The sequence below is a fragment of the Oryctolagus cuniculus genome, chromosome 19 (assembly GCF_964237555.1).
Source record: "Oryctolagus cuniculus chromosome 19, mOryCun1.1, whole genome shotgun sequence".
In the NCBI taxonomy this organism is placed as follows: domain Eukaryota; kingdom Metazoa; phylum Chordata; class Mammalia; order Lagomorpha; family Leporidae; genus Oryctolagus; species Oryctolagus cuniculus.
In genome coordinates, this window is record NC_091450.1 from 15,750,565 (window position 1) to 15,775,479 (window position 24,915).

Below are 24,915 nucleotides of genomic sequence, written 5' to 3' on the forward strand. Positions count from 1 at the left end.
CATTTTCTGTCTTCAGTTTTTCAGTGAGGTCTCTAAAGGCTGCTGCCAGTGCTTAGTATTAGTAACGGTTGGGCTGCTGTGCCCTTGGCATTAACCTGTGTCAAACACTTAGCTTTTCCCACAGTGTGCTTGAAATAACTTTCTCTCCCCATCCTTCAGTGTACGAAATGAATGCATTCAGGATTAAAGGACTTTGGGCTTCAAAAAAATGATGTTTTTGGTTTCCATCAGCTAACTTTCAGACGTGTTAGGAGGTAACAACATGCGGAGCTAATTCTTTATCCCAGAGCATCGGGATTGAGTAGTTTGGGAGGGCATCGTTCCTGGTGGGGCTGACAGCGTGTCCCTTTGTCTCACATCAGTGACTCGGATTCTGCCCTTTCTATGCTTGGCACTGTGTTTGTTCCGTGGGGTTGATGTGTAATCCAGCTCTTAATGAGATTTGAGACTCGCATCCTATAACAGCTTGTTCTTTTACTGACCTGTCTTGTCTGTAAGAGGGGTCAGCAGTGAGTAGGGCCACCAGTTCCTTCTGCATAGCCCAGGTTACCCCAGCCCTCCTTTTCAGTAATCAGCAGCATTCAATGGACGGGGATCTTCCATCCCTGGGATTGGGCCTGGCGGAAGGCCGGAGCCCAGGATTCCCCGCTGCTGGCTCCCAGGGTGTGCATTAGCAGGAAGCTGGAATTGGAAGCAGAGCTAGGACTTGAACACAGGCACCCCCGATAGGGCATGTTGGCTTCTCAAGTGGCATGTTAATTACTGAGCCAAATGTCCACCCCTACCTGCTTTTATTACTTAAAAAGCATCTTGGCGTACTGCCAGATTGCAGCCTAGGGAGCTTCCTCGTTCTGACGGCTTCATTTATTCAAATTGGGTGCTTATTAGACACCAGGGAGCCAAACGGTGCTGCGCGCAGTTCGTTATTGGAACATACATAGGTTAACGTCGGGGTTGTTTTGGTGACATTCTCCAAGATGTTCTCTGTCAAATCCCACACACCTGTTTTCAGTCTGCCGCCAGTCTGCTCACATTTTAACTGTGCACCTGCAGCCGAGCGGCCGTTCCCATCACTCTACAGCTTTCCCAAGTCCTGACGGAACAGAATGAGGAAGTTTCCTGGATCACACACATAAGCAATTCACTGGTGATACCACCTCGGATCTGGGAGTTGAAACAAAGTCTGCTCTAAGAACCTACTGGAATATTCTAGATATGCACCAGCCTATCAGTCAAATGTAGCATCCCAAAGTGTGCGAATTGGAGAACGGGATAAATGGAATTACATGCATGTGTCCTCATCGGCCTCCCCAAAACACCCGTGGGGACGTGTGTGTCTGCTATAGGCAGTTCCCTCTGCGGGCCCCGTGCTGACTTGATCCCAGCTGTTCAGCCCCTGGATGTCCAGGTCAGGCACTGGAGTCTTCTCACCAAGTCTAGTACACCCCCACCTCAGCTCTCCGCCCCGTGAGGGAGACAGAATCCCTTGACTCCATCACACATGGCGTCACCAGCAGTGCAGCAGCCCAGCCTCCCGTGCTGGCGCTGGCGTGGGCACTGAGTGTGAGCCCTGAGCTGGTTTGTTTTTGTTTTTGTTTTTGATAGGCAGAGTGGACAGTGAGAGAGAGAGAGAGACAGAGAGAAAGGTCTTCCTTTGCCGTTGGTTCACCCTCCAATGGCCGCTGCGGCCGGTGTGCTGGGGCTGGCGCACCGCGCTGATCCAATGGCAGGAGCCAGGTGCTTCTCCTGGTCTCCCATGTGGGTGCAGGGCCCAAGCACTTGGGCCATCCTCCACTGCACTCCCTGGCCACAGCAGAGAGCTGGCCTGGAAGAGAGGCAACCGGGACAGAATCCGGCACCCCAATCGGGACTAGAACCTGGTGTGCCAGTGCCACAGACAGAGGATTAGCCTACTGAACCATGGCGCTGGCCCTGAGCTGTTCTTGCTACAATTTTCTTTTTAAACCTAATTTTTTAAAGATTTATTTATTTATTTGAAAGGCAAAGTTAGAGAGGGAGAGACAGAAAGGTCTTCCATCTGCTGGCTCACTCCCAAATGACTGCAACAGCCAGAGCTGAGCTGATCCAAAGACAGGAGCTTCTTCCAGGTCTCCCACGTGGGTGCAGGGGCCCAAGCACTTGAGCCATCCTCTACTGCTTTCCCAGGCCATAGCAGAGCTAGATCCAAAGTGGAGCAGCTGGGACTCAAACTAGTGCCCATGTAAGACGCCAGCACCACAGGCAGAGGCTTAGCCCACAATGCCCACAGTGCTGGCCCCACTTGCAACCATCTTTTAACCTGAATCTGATGATGAAACAAAACCAGAAGGTGAGACAGTCTATAGGGCAGGGGCTTTTTTTGTGTAAACTTTATTTATTTTCTTTTTATTTGAAAGGCAGAGACAAAGATCTTCATCTGCTGGTTAATTCCCCAAATGCTCACAACTGAGACCAGGAGCCTGGAACTCAACCCGGGTCTCCCACATAGTGGCAGGGGCCCACATACTTGAGCCGTCATCTACTGCCTCGCAGGGTGTGCATTAGCAGGAAGCTGGATTGGAAACGGAGTAGCCAGACTCAATTCAGGCAGATACCACTGACGTCACTGCTGAGCCAAATGCCTGCCTCATGTGTGGACTCGTGTCAGGGGCAGGCGGTGGCATCTCCCAGCTAGTGGCCTGGGAAAGCAACCTAGGACAGCCCAAGTGCTTGGGCCCCAGCCACCCATGTGGGAGACCTGGATGAGGCTCCTGAGTTCAGGCTGGTCTAGCCCCAGCCGTTGCAGCCATTTGGGGAGTGAAGCAGCAAATGGAAGATGTCTCTCTTCCTCTGTCACTCTGCCTTTCAAATAAATAAATTCTAAAAGAAAAACAAAACCAAAAAAAACTCATGTCTGCAGGTTTCAAATGGTTTGCCTAAACAGAAAAAAAGTAGCAAATGCTACTGGTGACTAGGTGATACATGCGTTCATTGTGTGCCAGAAGACTGGGAGAAAATTCAACAGGATACACACAGTAAGGAGTATACCAGTGACAACTGGATGCCCAACGAGGCTGGCTGAATAAAAACAATTTTACATGACATGGAGACATGTTTTACACAGAGCATAGAGGGACACAGAGATCTTCCATCCGCTGGTTTATTCCCCAGGTGGCCACAATGGCTGAGGCTGGGCCAGGCCAAAACCAAGAGATTCTAGGTCTCCCAAGTGGATGCAGGGGCTCAAGCACTTGGGCCATCTTTCACTGCTTTCCCAGGTGCATTAGCAGGGAGCCGGATTGGAACTGGAGCAGCCTGGATTTGAACCAGCGCCCATGTGGGGTGCTGGCACTGCAGGCTGTGGCTCAGGCTGCCATGCTACATTGCCAGCCCCAAATCAGTGTTTTCTAAATTATAACCAATGGAAAGTAAAGTACTACTTAAAGGTCGGTGTGAAAAGACTGCCGGTGGCTCAGAGGCATGGAGCTGCTGACACCAGGAAGGTCTTCCCGGGCAGTCCTCCTGAGGCTGTGTAGGAAAGGATAGGTGGGTTCCAGGCAGGTGCAGCAGGTGGCAGGGCGGCTTGTTCACTCTGGGGGACACTGCTACAGCACAGACGAGGGTGGAAGGAGCGGCCTGCTGTTGAAGAAGTGGCCAGAACCGAGCCACAGAGGAAGTCCTGCCCAGTGGGGGCCACTAGAGGACTGTGTGGAGGGAAGAGGTGGGTGTGGGTGCGGTCAGTCACTAATAGTTACACAAAGAGTGCTCTGAAGGGGGTGACCCTGATGCTAACCTTAGAACCCATGGGAAGAGGACTGGAGACTACGGGAATGGAAATGGCTGGCCTTGGTCAGGTGCACGCCCAGGTCCCATGGCTTGCTGCTGGGCCAGCGCTGTCACAGACGAGGGGAGGGGCAGACTAGAAGAGCAGTGCAGTTTGGGATGTGGTGAATGAAGCAAGCAACAGGGACGTGAGCAAGGGCTCCAGACAAGCCAGGCGCTTCCCTCCTCCTGCCCAGTTCCCACCCCCACTCTCACACTGACCGCTGCTTCTGGAGCGAACCCTCATGTTTAAGCCTATGCTGTGACTTCTTTCCTATAGGATCAGGCCAGAGCAGGGGCTGCCGGGAAGCCAGGGGAACTGCAAGACCGACTGGTCCAACTCTTGGCATTTCTTGTGCACGTGCTGTTTTAAGTGGAAGTCAATGAATAAATAAAGCCAAATTTAACAAATTAACTTTATTGATAATCAATGCCAAGATTCCAAGTTTAAAAAAAGCAACTCCCAGATGTCCTTAAGATATAGAGAAAACAAGCAAAGAAAAAAATGGTGGTAATAAAGCCCGGGTGCTCTTCCCGGAGAGCACCAGGAGCTGGAGGTTCTGCACCCTGCCTGCCTGGGACGGAAACTGCCACTTGAGCCCGAGGGTCCTCCATGGGGTGAGGTGGGGGGCACGGGAGGGACATGCTGACAATACACGGCACCTGGCACAGGCTTCGGCAGTGCACACGGCATTTAGGACACATCCTTGTGGGCAGGGCGCCATGGGACACATGCTCCTCCACCCCAGGCTGTACTCATAGAGGCTGTTGGCACCCAAATAGTGGCGAGAGGTCAACACCCCGCTGGGTGACCCGGCAAAGCTGTGGTGCGCAGCACCTGCCTGAAAGCTCCCAGCTCATGCTGAGTGGAGCTCACTAGCACACCCTCGACGCCCATGACTAACGTGTCTGGGGAGGGCAGGGACGACCCCGCAATGCGAGCCTCGTCCTGTGCTTTTGCTGGAATTCCGGGGTGGAGGTGGGGGGCTTCTCCTCCCCTCGGGCTTGTCCCTCTAACAGACTCGGGGCCCACAGTTAGACACACACGCCTTAAGCACCCACACTGGGCGAGGTCTGACATTCTGGATCTTCCATCACACAGCCAGATCCCTTCGGCCTACGTCACGTGGGTTTGTGACCGAGAATCCTGACAGTGCCGAGTCATGGACTGGACCCTGGAGTCTCTAGGAGGGTGACTTAGATGCGGAGGGGGAGCTGGAGTGGTAAGCACTCGTGGGGACACTGCCCTCTGGGGACCAGCTCCCTGATATGCTTCCCCCATGACCACTCCTCCCAGCCACGAGCAACAGGACGCACAAAAGGGCAGAAGAGTGAAAAAATCAAAAATACGCGGGGCTGGGAAGGTATGTGGCCCACCTGCTGAGATGCCGGTTAAGACGCCCACATGCCTGCCTTTGGTTCCCCACTGCACCTCCTGCTAGTGCAGACCCTGGGAGGTAGTGGTGTTGGCTCTAGGAACTGGGTTCCTGCCGCCTATGGGTGAAGACGTGGTTGAGTTCCTGGCTCCTGGCTCTAGTCCTGCAGTTGCAGGCATTTGCAGAGGGAGCCAGTATATGGGAACTCCCTCTACCTCCCAAATAAATAAAAACACTCATGGGAGAGGCTGGCGCTGTGGCACAGCAGGCAAAGCTACTGCCTGCAGCACCGGCATCCTATATGGGCTGCGGTTCAAGTCCTGGTTGCTCTACTTCCGATCTGGCTCTCTGCTATGGCCTGGGAAAGCAGTGGAAGATGGCCCAAGTCCTTGGGCCCTGCACCTACATGGAAGACCCATAAGAGGGCCCTGGCTCATGGCTTTGGATTGGTGCAGCTCCAGCCATTGAGGCCATTTGGGGAGTGAGCCAGCAGAATGAGGATCTCCCTCTGTAACTCTGCCTTTCAAATAAATAAATCTTATATACTTTAAGGTTGGAGAAAGAAAAGCCACAACTAATAGAAAAACTGAAAGGTCACTAAAAAAAAAAAAAAAAAAAAAAAAAAGAGCAGGGACTTCAAGTTCATGGAGAAGGGGAAGTAAATGTCTACGGGGTGCAGGAAATGTCTAAGTCCACGTTCCCGGGTCTCATCCCACTCTGATAACAGACTCTCTCCTTCCCACCTCCTGAGCTTTGCTGCTTGTGGGTGGAGCCATCACACTTGTTCTGTTTTATTAAACATGTCTTCGAAGGCTCCATGGCGGGAGAACCTTCATGAGGCATGCGGCCTCCCAGCCCGAGGAGGGCTGCCCTGATTGGGGGCGGCTGGCTGGGAAGCCGGGGACTTGGACGACTCCAGAATAAATCCAATCACATCCCCGTATTCACAGTCTTTAGTGGAGAGGGAATCTGGATATACTTAAAGCTGAATAAGTAACGCCAGCATTGGCAAAGAACATGGCTTTGGGCCCAGTTCTGAATGCTGGTTAATCCCCCAGTGTGGCTAAATTCGGCGCACGAAGAACTGGAAGGAAAAGGAGACACGATTATTTATCAAACTTTAATTGATAGACTAATCTTACAGGATAAACAATAAGACAGCTAGTCAAGGTTACACTTTAAAAAAAAAAAAATCCAGCAGCGCAAAATCTAAGACTAAATACGTTCCTCTCCTCCCAAACAGAAACCAGAACAGAGCATACACCACAAGGAAACATGGTACTTACACATACAGTCAAATAACTCTGCAGAAGTTTGTAAGAAAGACACAGAGAGGTTCTTAGAAACTCAGAAAGCAGTAGAACCACCCGGGCTGGCAGGTCCATCTAGCACATCAGAGGGCTCCCGATCACCTGCGACTCTGCAAAGGCTCCTGGGCCCAACGCAGAAGGAAACAGGCGCCGTCCGCAGCGGCGGGGACGTCAGCACAAAGCCTCCAGACCAAGGGGCCGCCCTCCTCCAGGACAAGGGGCACGGCAGAGGCAGGGAGCGAGAGAAAGAGGCCTCCCTCAGCAGAGGGCGGGAAGCAAGGCTGCCCCTGCACAGCCCTTGGCACGCCGAGTCTCTCCCTGTTCCCTTCTCTAACCCCTGGCGAAGAAAGGCTGGGCCAAGCGCAAGAGCCCACAACGGCTCCTCCAGGCACGTGGTTAAAGTAAGACTCAGAGGAGGAGAACGAGCCCCTGGGGGTGAAGTATGGCAACCTCTCCGCGACATGGCAAAGGTAATCTCTTTGGCCCTTGAAAGGTAAAGCAGCAACTAAGGAGCCTACTGAGGGCCTCGCTTGGGCCCCTACTATGTGCACGAGATCAGCAGAAAGTGCATCCTTTGCTCAGTTCAACCTCACTTAGGAAGAGCTAATGCTACTTGCAGAAGGCCCGTCATGGATGAACACGCTCAATCCCAAAGAGCTCCAGCGACTCCCGCGGCCACCTCGCGCGTGCTGACCCGGCAGCGGCTGCAAGGTCGCCTCCGCGGGACGTCTGGGAGCAGAGGGCTGGCGAGGAGCACAGGGACAAGCTCCAGAAGGCAGAGCAGCCCCCTCCTGCTCGCTGCCCTCGAATCATGCAAGTGCCCTGCCCTGTCCTGCCCTCTGTCCGCCTGCGTGGCCCCTGCCACGGTGACAGAGAAAGACACAGTCCCTCTGCCAGACAGGGGACCACGCAGACAGGATCCTGAGGAGACAGACAGACAGACGCCGGACTGCTTGCTACCTACGGGGAGAAGGGTTTCAGCTGCTCACACAGGCGCACTCGGTCTACTGCAGACTGTAAGAAACACGAGTACAGAAAGAGACCATCACCGGACTGAGGGACGAGCAAGTGAACCCTGCCGAGACCCACACGGAGCTGAAAGACCCTTCCCAGGGGCTCCCGGTGCCGCCCACCTCTGCTCCCCCGGGAGCTCCCAGCAAGATCTTCCAAGGAGACAGGGTCAGGAGCCGGGGCTCCAGATGGCCGGAGCAGACGTGAGGAGCTCCGCAGAGCAACAGGCACGCAGCTCCTAGAAGGTGTCACTTACGTTATTATTTATTGATAGACAGTATCTCCGAGTAAGGAAAAAAGCACCATTGTACTGAAGATGCGAAGGCTCGCACAGGCTTTGGTCCTCTCGAAACGACACCAGCCTGCGTGAGAAGCAGTTCCGCCCACGGGCAGCAGGGGCAGGATGGAACGCGGGCAGGGCCGGCAAGGATGTCACATGGCGGCGAGGCCCCGGGGCCACAAGACAGGACGAGCATGGGGAGCTGGTGGGAGGGGCCGCGGGGCCAGAGTGGAGGCCCGAACACGTGCTCTGAGAGACACAACAGCGCACATGTGCGCCACTGGCGGGGCACGCCTCACAGACGGGGGGGTGTTGGCAACACACAGGGCAGAACTCCGACCGAGGGCGCGCTCTGCTCGCTGTGAGAGTCTGGCCACAGCACGGGGAGGCCACAGAGGGCACAAAAGCTGCAATGAGCGCTCAAGGGATGAAAGACAGGCGGTTTCTTGGATGCTACACTACACTTCACCTACGTTACCTATGCCCCCAAAAATACAAGAGTAGATTTTTCCTGCCCAGACGCACAAGTTGGCATTGACTACGCCACGGGAAGCCAGAGTCTGCCTATGTGGGCTGGATGCCCGAGCTACAGCTTAGGAGGGAAAAGCAAAGATCATCAGTCACTGGCTCACAAAGGACAGACAGCGGAGGCGAACACATGCTAATACCTTTCACAGAATGACGTGGGACGGCGGGGAATCGGAAGCAGGAAGCTTGGAGAACTTCTCGCGGAAACTTACTACGCGAGCCTGCGACCAGTGAGAGGAGAATTGCAAAGACAGCAGCGGAGAAACAGCACACAGCACAGCGGGCACCATTCACCAAGAGACTGTCCCTGACGGCAGGCAGTCAGGCCCAGAGGGGACGGCCGCGGCCCCCGGGCGCCAAGAGTGCCGGCGGCCACTGAAGGAGGGCGAGCTGATCGTGAGAGCCACTTATCCCAGTTCCGGTGTTCAGACGACACCTGCCGCCACCCTGGGTCTTCTTCCGAGAAAGGCAGCGGCTCTGATCCTGGGATAAAGGACACTTGAACTGAACGCATGAGCGCGAGGACCAAATGGAAACGCATGATTGAACTCATCATCGGACTGCTTAGAATTCCTCAAAAACTTCCCAAAGAAGAAGAATCTGGACCTGTGGCTACCTGGCTCCTCCTCGAAGAGGCCTCCGCGTGCTGGGGGCTGGGGCTCAGGCACCGCCGCGCCAGGCAGGGCTCCAGGCCAAGCTCCGTGAGGACTGCGGGCGGCCACGGAAGCAGCAGTGGAGCGCCCCAGAGACCGGGCCCGGGAGGGCAGATGTTTAGCCAGGAGTGAGACTCCCTGCTGCCCCGCCAGCATCGCGGCGGGCGTGGGGCGCCCCTCTCCCACCGCGCGCACCCACACAGCAGCAGCAGCTCGGGCACGGGCAGCTCTGGAAAGGAAGTGCTGATGAGGTACCAAAAGAGGAACTGGCGTCTTTGGGTTTTTTAACACAAAAAACTCGAGATCTAGGAAGTGAGAAAATGAAGCAGGGCAAAGAATTAAATCAGAATCAATGGACAGCAAAATATGGCTTACTAAACCCCTCATTTTGCATACAATTTTATAACAGGGAAAAAAAAACCCACCCCCACTTATCACAACGCAGTCCAAATTTTGCAACCAAAGATTTATGAAAATCATTGAAATCACTTAAAAAAAAAAAAAAACAAAAACAAAGCACTGACTCATTCCCTTCTCAACAGAATTGGCAGCTCTACTCTCAAACACACTTAAGAGTATTCCACACAACACGTTCGGAATTCAGATTTATTGATTTCCACCGTATTGACTTTAAAAATGGCATGAGGCTGACTGCAAGAAAGGGAACGGTGATTTTAAGTTAAAATGACGCTATGGCGAAAGTACATCACCTCTGGCTTCAGTCACCACATCACCTTAGACTGAACAGAGACTTTTGTCTTGAACAAAGTTCCACAACTCTGAAATCCAGGGATGCTGCAGGCCTCTCCCGGCAGTGTCCTTCCCTGTGGGTCAGTCTGCTGGGCCAGAGGTGAAAGTGCTTTCAAAAATACTGCCATTTGCCCAGCACAGTGTCTTTGATTGCATCCACATATTGAGTTGGAACCCAGTACACCCAGTAGTAAGAGGCTTCTGTGGGGCCCAACTGAAACGCCTGGAAGGGAAAAAGGAAAACCAAGCAGTACTTCAGAGGCTGGAGACCAAGCAGGTGGAGCAAACACACGGGGGCGGGCTGGGAAGGGACGTCCTCCAAAAGGGATGGAAAACCAAACTGCACCCGGGGAGCATTCTCCTACCGCATCAACAACAACAGAGGGCGGGGGGCGGGGGGTGGTGGTGGTGGTGTTTGTTCAGCACAGCCAGACCCAAGCGGGGATTCTCAAGACGAGGGAGCGTCAGAGTTGTCTGGAAGGTTTGCCTCTATTGAAACAGACTGGCTGGGCCCATGCTGTGGGATTTCTGCTGAGGGAGGTCGGGGGTGGGGCAGGCGCCCAGGTGACACAGTGGTTGGTTCTGAGAACTGCTGCCCCCAGAAGCTGGCACCCACGCCCAAGGAGACAGGCCTCAATGCTCAACACAGCAACCGACAGAGCCATCAGCAGGGGGGGGTGCACGATTAAAGTGCCTGTCTGTATGAACACGGGCATGTTAAACACACGTGTGGACTGGAACCATATGCACCTGCGGTGAACACGGACACGTCACAATCTGGAGCACGAACAAAACCAAGTGGCATAATGACACACAGCCTGACACCATTATGAAAACTGGAAACACAAAACAGCGCTCAGCCTTGCCCATGGACACACATGTAGACCAAGGCTCGGGGAGATGGGCGGGCACACGTGGCAGTGACGGGGGGTGAGGGAGAGACAGACAACGAGGACATCACCACCGTTGGTCAAGGGTATTTTTTCAAAAGTTACAAAATATTTCCACGGTGGGCATTTCTCAGGGATGGATGGAGATGGGTTTGTTGGGGCACTCTCTATTCTTTTTGGAAGTTTTGAAAATGGTCTTCTAAAAGGAGGACACACAGCCACGCTTTTGTAATTGTGAGCTAGCTCAGCAATGGTACTGCACAGAGAGGGAAGCGAGGGCTTTCAATGGACAACGGTGTGGGTGCTGCTTAACGGGGTGCACAGGCAAGCAGGGGGACACTAGAACCGCCCTCTGCCAGAAGTGAGCCCGGGGAGAATCGAGCCTCTGAACCCAGCAGCGAGCAGTTCCCCATCCACAGAGACTCCCCACAAGATGGCCCAAGTGCTTCACTCCACTCCGACCACGCAGCTCCAAAACCAACCAGGGCTGCAGACCTTACCCGGCCAAACTGGCAACACGGAGCGAAGGGGCCCAGCCACAAATATTAAACTCCAACTGCAGAACCGGAACCGGAAAGCAACTAACGAGTCAGGTCAGCGAGCAGGCAGAAGCAAACCTGCCTGTCATCCTTGTTACAAGGACAACAGAGAGGCTACAGGTGGAAGGACCTCCAGAGGGCCGGGAAGACGCCCTGGTGGCGTCACTGCCACCCCCACAAGGAGACCCCAGGAGCCCTGCAGCCCCATGACCGGAAGGCCCACCTCCTCCTTGCCTCAGCACCGCCAGGCTGTGAATTGGGCCAGACAGCAACAGGGCAGGACAGGGACTCTGCTGGCTGTCTAACCTATCACGCCCCAAGCCCCTCTGACCCATATCCCTGTAGCAAGGGGATCTTCCACACATCCCTCTGTGGACGAACCCACAGGCCAAACCACTGGCTGCTCCTTCTCCCTGGGACGGGGCTCACACGGTGCCCTCCCTCACTCGGGTGCACACAGAGGAAGCCGCCTGTTGGAGGGAGAAGGGCAGCGGCCCCAGGCTCATGCCCGCACCGCCCGGATCACGTGGCCCACATAGCCACATGGGAGTTGATGTAACTAGCCTTCACTGGGGACAGGGCTGGGGACGCGGGTGCTGCCTTGGCTGCCCGGAGGACTGCTCTGCTTGGCACAGACGGGCAGAACACCTCCATCCGCCTCGAGGAAGGAGCCTGCTCTGTCGGGAAGACCCTACCCAGGACATGTGCTCCGGGGACCTAGTCCTCCCCACATGGGCCTTGCCATGTGACAGGACAGCCTGGGCCATTCCAGGAGGGACGCTGGTGTCCTCCCAGATGCCAAGGCCAGGGGAGGTTCTGTTTCGATACACCAGACAAAATGCTACATGGAAAGCCAAGTCGCTGGACCTCTTTGTATTTATTTTCCTGGTCTAGAAACAAAGTATTACAAATAAGAGGGAGGTAAGAGAGAGTTCCAAAAGCCAGGACAAAGTGCACCCCTTGTAATTGCTGGAAGGAGTGTGGGCAAGGGAAGGGGTGCTGTAAAAATACAGAGCAGGAACAGGGCGGTGGGTCAGGCAACACCAGTCCTAAGACAGGGCTTTCTCCTGAAGCCCCGGTCCGCCCAGTCAGAACCCCACGCCCGGGGAGAGGGGGCAGAAGCGGGGACCCAGCGAGACAAAGGCCAGCGCTACTTACCATCATGTGGTAGTCTTCGTGTCCTTCGATAGGTTCACTGACCACATTTTTAATGGAGCCCATGGGCAATTTCTCAGTCCGCTCTAAGTTGAGAGGGATCACAGAGATTATTCAAAGGCCCTCCTCGCCCACCTCCTCTGCCTCAGCAGACCCCTGGGAGGGCTGGTGTCGTGGGGCCTACAGGACACTCACCCTCTGCGAGCAACGGGACAGCCCTGCTGCGGAGCTGGCAACTCCTTAGGAGCAGGTGGAGAACAGGATTTGGCAGTGGGATAGTAAGGGTCTCTGAGGGCACAGCTGTTTTACTTCCGGGGTTCTCTTAAGTCTGATGATCACTAAACACCCAAGGAACTCCTCTGTACCCTTCCTGCCCATGGCCAGAATTGGCTAAGGTCTCAGGCACCTGGGCTAAAGTGAGTCAGGAGGCCCAGGAGCAGGGCAACAGTGTCCCCAGGGCTCTCACGTGAGCGAAGGCCACTCCGCCTTCAGGGCTGCTTTCTACACCATGACCCAGGCCCCCATCCCGGCCCCCCATGAAATACTTAATACGTTTGTAACCTCCTGTGATGAACCCCGGAGGGCTCACGGTCACCCGCGGTCAGAGACACTGCACAGCAGGCTTAAGGACAGCAGGCAGGAAAGGGCGGCAGCAAGGGATGAGGCTGGTGGGGGGTGAGCTGAAGGCAGTGGGGCTGGCCGGTGAGGGCGCCCGCACCCCAGGAAGTGACCCCCCACCCCGAAGCAGCAGACGCCAGAGGGGCAAGCAGAAGTTCTCAGCCTGGAGTTAGGTCAAGGTGAGAAAGACTCGTTACAGCCTTTGCAGAAAGAAAAGTCTGGAAAGGCAGGACCTGAAAACAGGCGACTAGGAGTTTGGAGACCTGGGCCGGGCCTGCAAGTGGCTTAAGACCTTTCAGTTCCACGCTGTGTGGGCTCTGCTCTCTGAAAAACAGGGCCAGGGAGGAGGGACCCGAAGGTGCTCTCTCAGGCTCTCCAACAGGGCCCAGTCATCCCCAAGACTGAGACTTTTAAAACCACCTTTCACCTTGCAACACCTACAGAGATTTCACAAAAATCAGGCATTTCTGGCTTCTCTTGAAAACTCCCAAGACAGGGACAAGCTGAGCCCACATTCCTGGCCGATGGCATCAGCGAGATGAGAGGCGCGACTCCCCTGCAAACAGGGACCTGCTCTCCTGAGGGCCACATGTCCTCGGGCCGCCCTGCCTGGGGCGGCAGCGACGGCCGCCTGCCACACAAGCCAGCGCACCGCACCCACGATGAGAGCAGCAGCCCTCGAGGGCCGCTTGCTCCCCAGAGCACCCTAGGGCAAGGCTGACTCGCTGCTGGTGGGGGGGGGGGGATCATCCACAGCAGCATCCGCCAGCAGAAAGGCGAAGCCGGTGGCCAGCTGCCATGTCCCAGAACAAGCTGTCTTCCCCCACGTGCTCGTGACACTGGGGTGACAGGACTCAGGGCGAGGAGGAAGAGGGCCTGCCCTTGGGCTCTCGAGGGACACCGACCGCCACACTCACCTGGCTGGGAATCAAGCTCCCAGCCTTGGTCAACTTGGAAGGCGTGGGAAGTTCACGGCCATGCTCCTCAACAAGGCTGATAAGGGAGGAGGCTTCCAGCAGCTCACAACCAACTTCTTGAGCTCTGCCTCCTGCCAGTTAAGATAAAGCCTCCGACCAAGGGACAGCAGTCCCTCCAGTTACAACGTATGTGCTACACGACTTTACCATTAATAGGGTCCCTGGAAGACCTAACAAGCAGGTGGACTCGGATCCCTCCCAGCCCCTCCGGCTGCCTGCAGTTCTACCCGTGGGCACCATCGGTTTTCCCTGACCAGCTCAAAGGCCTCCCATTGGACTGCCACAAGCCAAAAGAAGCTTCTAGCAGGCAGCGGGCAGTCTCTGCACTGTGGCAAGTGAACGCAACAGGGGAAGACGAAGCAAAGGACAGAGGCAGGACGAGGGTCTGACGGGGCAGGCTCCGCAGAGACGGTCATTCTAGAAAGGGCACGAAGGCCCTCTCCGAAGCCAGGCCGACCCCTCCAAATGTGCTGCTCTCGCTTTGACCATGCAGTTAGAGTCGAATGGGAAATGAAGAATACAGAGCAAGTTACCATAAAACTGTTAGAAAACTCCAAGCATTTACAGCATGTCAGTCTTTGCTCGTTTTAAGAACCAGCACAGGATGGATGATAAAGACCAAAACAAAACAAAACCACCTCGCTTTCAGGTTTTGGAATTCTCCTCGTTCAGGCGATGAAAGAGCTCACTCCCCACCACCCGTGCCCTGGTGCTTTGCCGTGAGGGCTTCCTCCTGTTTTACGTGGGATCACACTGATGGCATGGCCCTCAAATCAATTCACCTCGCATGGTGGGACCCCCCTATACTTCTCTTTAGCGTTTACCTCAAACACTGAATACCTACAGTGCTGGCCAGAAACAGGTGAATTAGGCATGTTCCGGTCCCTCCGGGAATCTAACGGGGGACAGACAAGTCGGAGAGTAATGAGTGCTCTGGGGACAGCTCCCCACGAGCAGCAGCGGCGGCGGTTCACGTGGAGGGTCGGGAGGTGGCGGGGGAGGCCGCGGTAGGGGACACGGAAGTAGGGCCTGGGAAGAGTTTATGAAGAACAACAAGTGGGAAGAAAGCGTTCCAGGGACAGGCACGGTAGGAGCAAAGCGTGTCGGGAGGTTCAGGGAGGGAGGCAGCCAAGATGCCCGGCCGCCGGGAGGGTCACTAATGCTATGCTGAGGCATCTGAACCTGGCCTGAAAGAGCGTGGAAACCAAGAACAGCAGCGTGGGGAGGGAGAGAAGAAACCCGGCCAGCAGGGCAAACAGGTCCACCTGCTTTTAACCGACAAAGTCGCAGGACGCGAGGAGCCTTAACAGGCACAACACAGCGGCAAAGAAGGGGACACAGACAGTTGTGGTGCGTGACTGACGAGACTGGGTGACCAGCCGGGGCAGGGACGACCCTGGGGTCACAGACATTTGCCAGCAGACAGCAAGGCTGGCCCAGACACACAGCACAGGCATGGAGGAGAACCACCCGCGCCCACTGCAGGGGCCAGGCACAGCGCGAGAACGAAGGAAGCCGGCTACACAGGAGACAGGACCCTGGCGACAGAGGCGGGGCCCGCTGCAACGACCACTCGGCTGCAGCTGGCGATGCCGCGGCGGGAACTCAGGCCAAGGCAGCCACATCTTGTGGTTATTTTCAAGAGAAGCCCCCTTGCACCCTCCTCCCCCACAAAAAAAATTCATGATGTGAAATCTCCTGATTTTTACGGAGTGTGTGTAAATGCACAAAGCCCTCCGGAGGGGCCAGGCTGGGCTCTCGGGCCCCGTGTTTGGGACCTCTGGTTTGTGTGCAACCCAGGAGCCCATGATTGATGGCTGGGTCCCGGGATCAGGCTGAAGAGAGCGAGGGGGAGGGGTCCAAAACAAAAGGCAGGTGTCTCACAGCAAACTCAGAGGCGGAAGCACAGCGAGGAGGAGCGCGGCCGGACGCAGAGCCGCGCCGCTGGCAGGGGGCAGGTGCGGAGTGGCGTACCTTTCGTGCCGATCCACAGCTGGTCTTGCTCCAGCTTAAAGGTGAGTCTCACTTTTCCCCCGGACTTATTGTACATGCCGGACAAGGGGACCGTCGGCAGGCGCTCCTGGCGGCACAAGAGCACAGCAGGAGGGGGTGGGGTGAGCAGAGGGAGGCGCTCCCGGGCGGCTCCGGCCGTCGGAGCGGGGCTCGGGTCCTTGCTGGGGAGCTTACCTGGGCACCCTTCACTGATGGCATCACGTCCTCGGGTTTTCCTTTATCCAGGACTTTCCTGTGTTGCTGTAACGCAAGGCAGAGGGATCGTTAAATGACACCCTTGTCTGCACAGCAGTCGTGTTTTGCTCAAGACGGGATGAAGGCGGACTTCCAGTTCGGGTTTGAAAGCCTGGTGGCTACACACTGGGCCCTCTGACTCGACGGAGCAGGACTGCCCTGTGGAACTTTCTGGGAGGGCGGCAAGCTAGCTGGCCACCAGCTAGCTCCTTATGGCTGGGAAGATGGAGGAACTGAATTCTTAGGCAGCCACACCTAACTACCGCATTGGACAGTAAAGTTCCAGAACAGACAAGAGGGCCCCCCTCCCCCGCTGCTGACTCAACAGTCTCACGCCCTCCTCCCCCCACACCACCACTGGTGGAAGCATTAACTACCTGGTGGAAGGGAGCCCTGGTGGCGGCTGCCCTCCCGGCTGGCCCAAGAGGACGGCCACTTAAAATGCCCCCCCATCAGAAGACGCCGGGAGCAAGCCTTGCAGACTAGAAAGTGCGCTTCCTCTCGCCCTGGAGACCCAGCCCACTAAGCAGAGAGCTCAGAGAGCCACACTTCCGGACAGACATGCTAGTGACTCTACCCCTTGATGCGAAGACGCCACAGACCTGCTACCCAAGGACTCTGAGGCAGCTCAGCCTAAGGACTGAGTTCATGGCCCCTGCAAGTCCTCTTCTGTCTGGCCCAGGTGCCTGAGTGCTGTTTTCCCTCCATCTGTGCTTCACGGGTACGGCTATAACTGCTTGCTAATGCTGGCACCATGGGGCAATGAGTGGGTAGAGGGTAACAGCTTCTCCAAACCTGAGCCTCAGATGGCCATGAGCCAGCTCAAACTCTCGCTGGCATGGCCGACACGCCCTGGGAGAGACACGCAACACTGCCAGACTACTAGCAGAGGGGCACCACAGCCATCAGCCAGATTCCCAACCAGGCTGATCAAAGCCAAGGGCCTCGATCCCTCTCATTAGCCACGTCACGCGTCATCACCAGCATTCCACGGAGCAAAGCTGCATGGGCTGCAAGTCTAATCTGAGTCACTCCTAGCAAGCACCTTTTGAAGAATTTTCCCTGCACCATAGCAGTTCTAAACCTGCTAAGCTACCATTAGCAACTCAAAACCTGTACTTAAGAGGCATGCTGTGCTCCAAGGGTGTGACCAGTGCGAACCAACGCTAGCTCTTATCTGACTGTTTCACACATGTGCAGACGAAGGCAGGGACATGGAAATAAACTCAACTGGATTCCACATCTGGGAGTGAAGAGTCCACATAGCACACCTTTTGGATGTCAGCAGGTGTACAATGTCTCATCGGAAACCAGCAAATGCTTTGGGCTTTAGTGTCAGGGCTCTTAGAAACACAATGCTGAAACACGTTAAGCTATGTCCTCCCTGGGGTCTGGCACAGCACTCAGCATGGAGCATTGCTAGTATTTCCACAGCAAAACATGCATATGCACCCTAATTAGGGGCCGGTTTTGCTGTTTATACAAACACTTGTTTTCCAGTTCCCTTGTGGGCTTTAGAAGCCCACGAGGGATCAGGGATCTCTAACAAAAAATGTGCTCCTCTTCCACAGCTGGCTGTGGATCTTTGTACCTCTGGATACCGAGGCTCACGCTGGCGTGAGTGGCTCTACTCTACTCAGGGCAAAGGTTAGGTTGAGAACACCTGCTTTCCTGGAACACTTCGAAGAACGGCTAGGAGGCTGCTCAGCAACAAGTGAGATCCATTGTGGGATCAGATCACAGGTGGTGATCTTCCCACCTGCTCCCTTCCACAGTGCAGTAACAGCGGTTTTCCTGAACACAGAAGGGATCTTAGGAGCAGGTGCTGGCGGTGCAGGGGGTTGAGCCAACTGGTTGAGATGCCCACATCCCATACGGGAACACTCGCTGGAGACCCTCGGCTACTCTGCTTCCAATTCAGCTTCGTACTAAGGAGCCCAGGAGGCAGCAGGGGCCGGCCTAAGTGCTTGAGTTCCTGCCACCCATGTGGGAGACCTGGACTGCACTCTGGGCTCCTGGTTTCAGCCTGGCCCAACCCTGGCTGTTGTGGGTATTTGGAGAGTGAAACAGTCATTGGAAGATCACTGTCTCCTCTTCTATATCACCCTGCATGTTAAATAAACACACACTTTAAAAAACTTTCTTTTAAATAAATGGCTAGGACAAACACAAGGCAAAACTGGATCTTTTCCATCCAAAATCAGCAACAGAAAATGCGAAAAGGAGGACAAAACCTGGAACCTGGAGGGCCAAACCAAACCAAGCCAGGGCAGTTAGCTGCCTAGCAGTTTCACCTGGCTGTCTGAAATGGCCGGCTCTGAAGGGCCCGCAAGAGCTGCTGAGCTCCACAACTCAGCGCTCGTTCACTTGGGGGAAGCCGCAAACCAGAGAACAAAGGTAACAGGTGTCCAAGCGGGAGTTCAACGTGACACGAAACGGAAAGAGAGACCCACGTCTGACTCTTTCCAACACCTGGTCTGGAGCCTCCCTCTCACCGGGGCCTTAACCCTAAAGTAGGTAGACTTGAGACACACTGACCCGCCAGATGAGACAAAGCTGCAAATCTCAGGTAGCTGGCACCTCCACTCTGCCGCACCCAACTGCCGCCATGAATTTCCATCATGGGCCCTGTCCGAAAAGGAGCTTATTCTAGGGAGAACGTAAGCAGCCACGGCTCAGATTCTCAGGACCAACACGCACAGAACCGACTCACCTTCTGCCTGCACAGGGGCTCTTTCTTGTTCTCTTCGGCCTTGGCATCTTGCTGCGCTGCGTCTTTGGGCGTGTTCACAGCTAACACATCATTGATTGTGGAGCCGACCACCATGATCTTGGCTCCACTGGTCACTTTGATTTCTCTCAACGTCTTATCCTCAGGGACGAGTCCCTTATACATGACTTTCTGCATGGCGGGTGGGAGACCTTGGCAGACAAGGAAAGGGACAGACCGGGAAGTCAGTACTGGATCCAGCCCCGAAGCAACTCACAACCTCTGAGCCCCATTTCCAGAACTTTCTACCACAGACCTGTTCTAAAACTTTAGAGACAGAACACACGTGGGGGCATTTGGTACAGCACCTGATATTCAGCAATGGCTCAATAAACATTAGCCATCATTCTTTCCAAGTTGTTCATCACCTAATCGAATTTATCGCGTGCGAAACCACAGGCGTCAGCGGAGTACAGAGGCCAAGAACAAGAGTGCCTGTTCTCAGGGGGCTGAGCCACACGCAGAAGGCTTCTTCGAAGCGCACTGCAGACAGCAAAGCGCTGTATGCAACATAAAATTAAGAAATACGAGCAACCGTCCAAGCCCAGCGTCTGACAGTCAGCAGCACTAGTCCCTAAACTTCCCTTAGGTGAATTACCTAAGATACTCGCTTAAAAGAAATTCCTGCCTGCATCCCGAACCCGCTGAACCAGAATCTCCGAGGACAGGGCCCAGGAGCTGTAAATTTAACAGATGCCGCAGATAAATCGTAAAAACAGGTTTTCACGGAGCGATGTCAGGAGCGACATTAGCTTGTTTGAGAAGCTTAGAGTCGACCCGGGTTGGAGCGGCAGCTCAGCCACCCACCAGTCCTAAGATCTTGGATCTCGTGGGACACCCGGTCTGAGCAACCACGGGCATTCAAGGGCTCCCGTCGGGGACCTGCTGCGAGCCCTGGGAGCGGACCGAGGCAACGCGGCCAGCACGGCCGTCGCCTGCTGCGGGCGCCCGCGGGATCACCTGTGATCGAGTGGATCTTCTGTTTCAGCTCGGAGCCCGTGCTGTCCAGCGGGAACTTCACGTCGTGCTTGGTCTTGTTCCAGATGATCTTCAGGTCCACCAGCTCCTGGCCCGCGCCGCCGCCCGCGTCCTCGCCGTTGCTGACCGAGGCCTGGGCCGCGGGGTCCCCGGGGGGCTGGGCCGGGGCCGGCTGCAGGCTGCCTCGCGCCGCGCAGGAGTCCTCGGCCGCCGCCCCCGCTGCGGCTTCGGTCTCCACGCAGTTGAGGGGCCGCGCGGGCGCCTCGCTGGCCACGGTCTCGGCCTCCGTGTCCATGCCAGGTTCCTCCATGCCTGCAAAGGGGTTAGGGGGTGGGCGCTCGCCGCGGGCCGGGCCTGGGACGGGACTCTAGGCCGGCGCCGCCGAATCCCGGCCCCCGAGTCAAGCTCCTCCCTCCGGGCCCAGGCCGCATCCCTCCCCAGCAGGAGCGCCCGCAACCTGGGGCCCAGCCCGGCGCCCGCCAACCCCTCCGCACTCACCATCCGGGGCCCCGGCCGCCGCCATGATGATTGTGTACAACACCCACCGCTCCCGCAGAGGCCGCTGGGAAGAGACGAGCTGGCTGAGATTGGCCCCCGCAGCAGCCCCTAATCGCGCACAGCCTGGCCGGAAACAGGTGGAGGTTTCTATGGAGACCCGCCTCCTCCGCTTCCCCGGCCCGGCCCCTGCCACGCTTTAGCTTTCCCGACGGAGGGGGGCGGGGCCTGGAAATCACCCACTTCGGGAGCTCTGCCCCCTAGCGGCCGAGTGGGTCCGAAGCCGATCCCGGGGCCGTAGGCTGTCGAGCGAGGAGGCCTGCGACTTTAAGGGGGTGGGACTGAGCGCACTGTGGCGGAGGCGGATTGGCTGGGAGGAATCCCCGGAAGTGACGCAGCCAGAAGCACACGTGTGTGAGTCCGCCCCACATGGCGACGCTCTGGAAGAGGCTGTTGCCGCCGGGGTTCTCCCCGGCGGCCTGGGGCCGCCCCCTGGGGCGGCGCGAGGTCAGCCTGGGCGCCGATCCCGGGGCTGCGGTGCGAGTGCGGTTTGCCCCCAGCCCCACAGGTAACGGCGGGGGACGTGAGGCTGTGGGATGTGGCGTACCTTCCCGTCCCCGCCCCCGGAAAGTTCCCGAACGCACCGCTTCCGGTGGTGCGGCGCCGGGGAGGGGGCTTTGCGACCCCATTTTGCAGAGGCAGACACTGAGGACTTTTCCTTTCCCGGCTCCTCATGCGCCCGGGAAGGTGTATTGAGTCGTAGGTTCTGCCGGGTAGCGTTCTGTACGCTGGGGACACTGCGCCCGGGCAGCCTGCCTTGTGCTGGCCACGACCGACCCGACTAGGGCTTGGGTGGGGTGCTCGGAAGCCCTTGGCTGAGAAGCCAGTGGCAAGGAATTGCATGTCCCAAGGCCCTGTGGTTGGTGTTGGCGCGAGCTCAGCGAATCGGTGCGGGTGTGGGCGAGCCGAGGCCCTCTGGACAGCCTGCCTGTTGGAGCTCGCGCCCGTTCCCAGTATTTTCTCATCAGGGCTGCCTTCTCCACACATGCCTCATTGCAGACCCCAGGGCCAGTGTGAGGTCCCGGCCGTGCAGGCAGTAGACTGTGCGGCAGTGTTTCTCGAACTGGTGGTCAAATTCCAGTCGATGCTAGTTCAGTGGTATTAGAATTCCTGGAATTCTTTTACATTACTTTTGGAAGTTTTTTTTTTTTTTTTTTTGAAAAGCAGAGTTACAGAGGGAGGAGAGACACAGAGATCTTCCACTGGTTCACTCCCCAAATGGCCGCAACGGCCAGGAGCCTGGGACTTCATCCGGGTCTCCCGTGCGGGTGGCAGGAGCCCAAGGGCCTGGTGCTTCCCCAGGCAGGTTAGCAGGGAGCTGGATCAGAAGCGGAGCAGCCAGGACGGGAACCAGCGCTCATAGCGGGAACCGGCATTTACAGGGCTAATGACAGTGCCGCCTCATGGGTCCCAGCGGATGCCACTGAGCCACTTGGCAAGGTCTGGTGCCCGCAGAAAGCCCTTCATAAACAGCAGCCTGCGTTGTGATAATGGAATTCTCGCGTGCTGAGTTGGAGGAGAAGCCCACGTGGGAAAACCCGATGACTATAAACAGGGGAATTAACAAGCAACATAGCTGAGTGTAATAGCTAAAATTAATTGAGGATGGAGTTTGGCCAACATTTAATCCGTCTGGAGACTCTTGGGACCCAGGGCCATTGAGCTCCTCTGGTTTTCTCCCATGCCGGCAGTGTTGCTCCAGGAAGTACCCGGCCCCAGAGGTCTCCCTAGGCCCTGCTGCACCTGGATTAACTAATTGTGGAGCCTCCGGGCTGAGGGTTGGGCTAAAGGAGGAAATGACTGCCCTGGAGAAACCTTCGTGGTTTCGGTTTTCATTCTGGAATGATGAAAAAGCAAAGCCTGACAAGGCGAAATGCAGGCTGCGCCTCTGAGCTCTGGGATTAAATACACTTGGTGCTTTGGGTTAGTGTTTAAACCAAGCCCTTAAGTGAAAATACCAAGGAGATGTAATTCAAAATGTGCGACGTAGACAGTTTCCTGTATCCCGTAAGGTGCAAACACAAAGTGTGATTTTATCGCATTTTAAATTAGCTTTGTTTTTCCTGGGGAGCATTGATTTGTGCCTGACTTAAATGCCTGACAAGGCTTCAGTGAATAATCTGGGGCTGCTCCTCTTCGGGCGAAACTTGGCCTTGAGGCAAACGAGAGAGGGCACTTGGCAAGAATTGGAGCCCTTGTGCAAAATGATATGCCCCAAACCCTGGGGGAAGGTTGAGAAGCTAATCCTAGGTCCTCCTGGACGGTCGGGCCACCTGGACGCTGGCTGCTTCATGGTCCCTGGAACTCGCTGGGGCATTTCTGTCTCAGACTGAGGCCCAGGAACACATCTCCCTGCTCTGACCTGAGTCATTTCCTTCTGCCAGGCTTCCTGCACCTGGGCGGCCTTCGCACTGCCCTGTACAACTACATCTTTGCCAAGAAGCACCAGGGGCGCTTCATCCTGCGGCTGGAGGACACAGACCAGACCCGCCTCGTGCCCGGAGCAGCCGACAACATTGAGGACATGCTGGAGTGGGCAGGTGAGGCTGCCAGGGGAGGAGCGGGCAGAGGAGCCTGCGGGTCATCTCAGGGGGCCCGGGGTGGAGGACGAGGGCTTCCTGGAAGGGTAGGTACCTTTGGGCCTGGGGTGGCAGGTGCCTCCCTACAAGGTGCTGAAACTCCCGGAATCAAAGCCGCGGGGCTGTTAGCTCAGAATTTCAGGCCCGACCCTCCAGGGCCCAGGCAGGAAACTCGGCCGCACGGGCAGTGGAAGAGCCGGGCCCGTCGTGAGCAGCGGAGAGTATGGCTCCTTCGAAGCAGGCTGCACCTCTGCACTCCGGCCGCGGCTTCCCACCTGGGACTGTGGCCCAGCTTGTCCGCTCTTCTGAGTTCAAAAGCAAGCCAAAAATCCAGATTTTTTTTTTTTTTTTTTTTTTTTTTTTATTGAAGAATACTTCCCATTGGTAAGTCTGGGCTCAGATCTTTTTTTTTTTTTTTTTAACCACACCCTAGGAGCCAAACAAAATGTGTGCAGTATCCAAACTTGATCTTCTTGCGGGACGTTTAATTTTTTTGGCCAGCTAGGCCAGGGAGAACCAAGAGGAGTGGGTTTGCCAGGACTGCGCCAACCCAGAGCCCCCATGGGCCAGGTGTGACCAGGAGAGGGGAAGCTGCCCAAGGGCAGGGACCGCGGCTGTGTTGGAACGTGTGTCGCAGCCTCAAGTAGTGCTCCCCGGGACCCCGGGTTCCTGCGGGCAGAAGGCTCTCCGTCGCTGCCCTCTGTTGCAGAGGGTGGGAGCGGGTACTCCGTGGAGCTTCCTTGAGTGCAGGAATTTCTTCAGCGAGACCACTTCCTGTGTGATCCGGGTGTTGTCCCAGCGCTGGGCACACTGAGCGGAGACCTTGCAGACGGATTGATTCTTAGTGTGGTGTTTGTGTTGTGAGAAAGGGGACCTGGGTAGGGGACTGGGGTAGGGTGTTCTCCAATGAGGCGGTGAGGCTGGAGCAGCCACTCACAGGAAGTGAGGGGCCAGCCCCGGGCTACCTAGGGGAAGCCTGTCCAAGCAGGCGGAGTGGCAGGTGCCAAGCCCTGGGGAAGGAAAGTGCTGGGTGTGTTTGGGGAGCAGCAGGGAAGGCAGCCTGTGTGGTTCAGGCACAGTGAGGACAACAGAACAGGCCAGAGGTGATTGCCCGGACTCTGCGGGATTAGGGGGCTTCAAAAAGGTCAGGAAAAATTGCACACTATGAACAAAATGTTTGCATGGGTTTTAATTGAGTTTTTCCCACCCAAATAAACTCTTTTCCCTCAACCTTTTTGGAGTCCTCTTGTATCAGGCAGCGTAAGGGGCACGAGGGATATGGGATGAAGACGGCTGATGGAGCCCGCCTATTGGGGCCCCCATCCAGCATGGTTATGGGGTTGGGGCCTACAGCCCCCTCAGCTATTTTTTTAAAAATTAATTAATTAGTTAATTGATTAATTTGAAAGGCAGGGTTACAGAGAGTCAGGGGTGTAGAGAGAGTCTTCCATTTGCTGGTTGACTCCCCAGAGGGCCGCAGCGGCTGAAACTGGGCCAGTCTGAAGCCAGGAGCCAGAAGCTTCTTCCAAGTCTCCCACGTGGGTGCAGGGACCCAAGCACTTGGGTCATCTTCTACTGCTTTCCCAGGCCATAGCAGAGAGCTGGATCAGAAGTGGAGCAGCTGGGGCTCGAACCAGTGCCCACATAGGATGCCGACACTACAGATGGTGGCTTTACCTGCTATGCCACAGCTCCAGGCCTCCCCCAACCCCTAGCCTTTTGACAAGGCAGAGGGCACCTAGGGTGTGTGACTCTTGGAGCTTTTCATTTTGGGGAGTCACCTTTTCTTCTTTGATGTAGAGTTCACATAGTAAGAAATTCACCATTCAAAAATCTGAGTCTGTGGCTTTTTTCTTTTAGAGATTTTTTTATTTTTACTTATTTGAAAGAGAGAGAAA

At 55.9% G+C, this 24,915-nt stretch overlaps 2 protein-coding genes across 9 annotated transcripts in view; one reads left to right on the forward strand and one right to left on the reverse strand.

Moving 5' to 3' along the window:
* Positions 1 to 9,551: 9,551 nt before the first annotated feature.
* UBFD1 (ubiquitin family domain containing 1) lies at positions 9,552 to 20,498 on the reverse strand. Of its 3 annotated transcripts, XR_007920138.2 has the most exons (8): positions 20,382 to 20,498; positions 19,866 to 20,195; positions 18,849 to 19,057; positions 16,076 to 16,141; positions 15,863 to 15,968; positions 14,733 to 14,783; positions 12,297 to 12,379; positions 9,918 to 9,932 (listed from the first exon to the last, which is right to left on the reverse strand). XR_007920138.2 is itself a non-coding variant. In XM_008257882.4 (7 exons), the coding sequence occupies exons 1-7, from the start codon at positions 20,404 to 20,406 to the stop codon at positions 9,822 to 9,824; spliced, it is 930 nt and encodes a 309-aa protein (XP_008256104.1). In that variant the 5' UTR covers positions 20,407 to 20,498; the 3' UTR covers positions 9,552 to 9,821. The 3 variants fall into 3 exon arrangements, 2 of the variants coding, with proteins under 2 accessions (XP_008256104.1, XP_008256102.3); XM_008257882.4 differs by lacking the exon at positions 14,733 to 14,783 and having other exon boundaries at positions 9,552 to 9,932; XM_008257880.4 differs by lacking the exons at positions 9,918 to 9,932; positions 14,733 to 14,783 and adding an exon at positions 9,968 to 12,137.
* EARS2 (glutamyl-tRNA synthetase 2, mitochondrial) overlaps positions 20,393 to 24,915 on the forward strand; it is a 39,527-nt gene continuing 35,004 nt past the window's right edge. For 2 of the 6 annotated variants that reach the window (XR_007920137.2, XM_002711847.5), the window contains exons 1-2: positions 20,778 to 20,946; positions 22,823 to 22,978. Coding sequence is in view for 5 of the 6 variants with exons in the window: in XM_002711847.5 (XP_002711893.3) it covers positions 20,808 to 20,946; positions 22,823 to 22,978 (295 nt within the window). In the remaining variant the exon portion in view is untranslated. Of the gene's footprint in view, positions 20,519 to 20,579; positions 20,947 to 20,992; positions 22,362 to 22,822; positions 22,979 to 24,915 lie in introns of those variants that run through there. The other 4 variants (XM_051847506.2, XM_070064582.1, XM_017342529.3 and 1 more) reach the window with 4 other exon arrangements.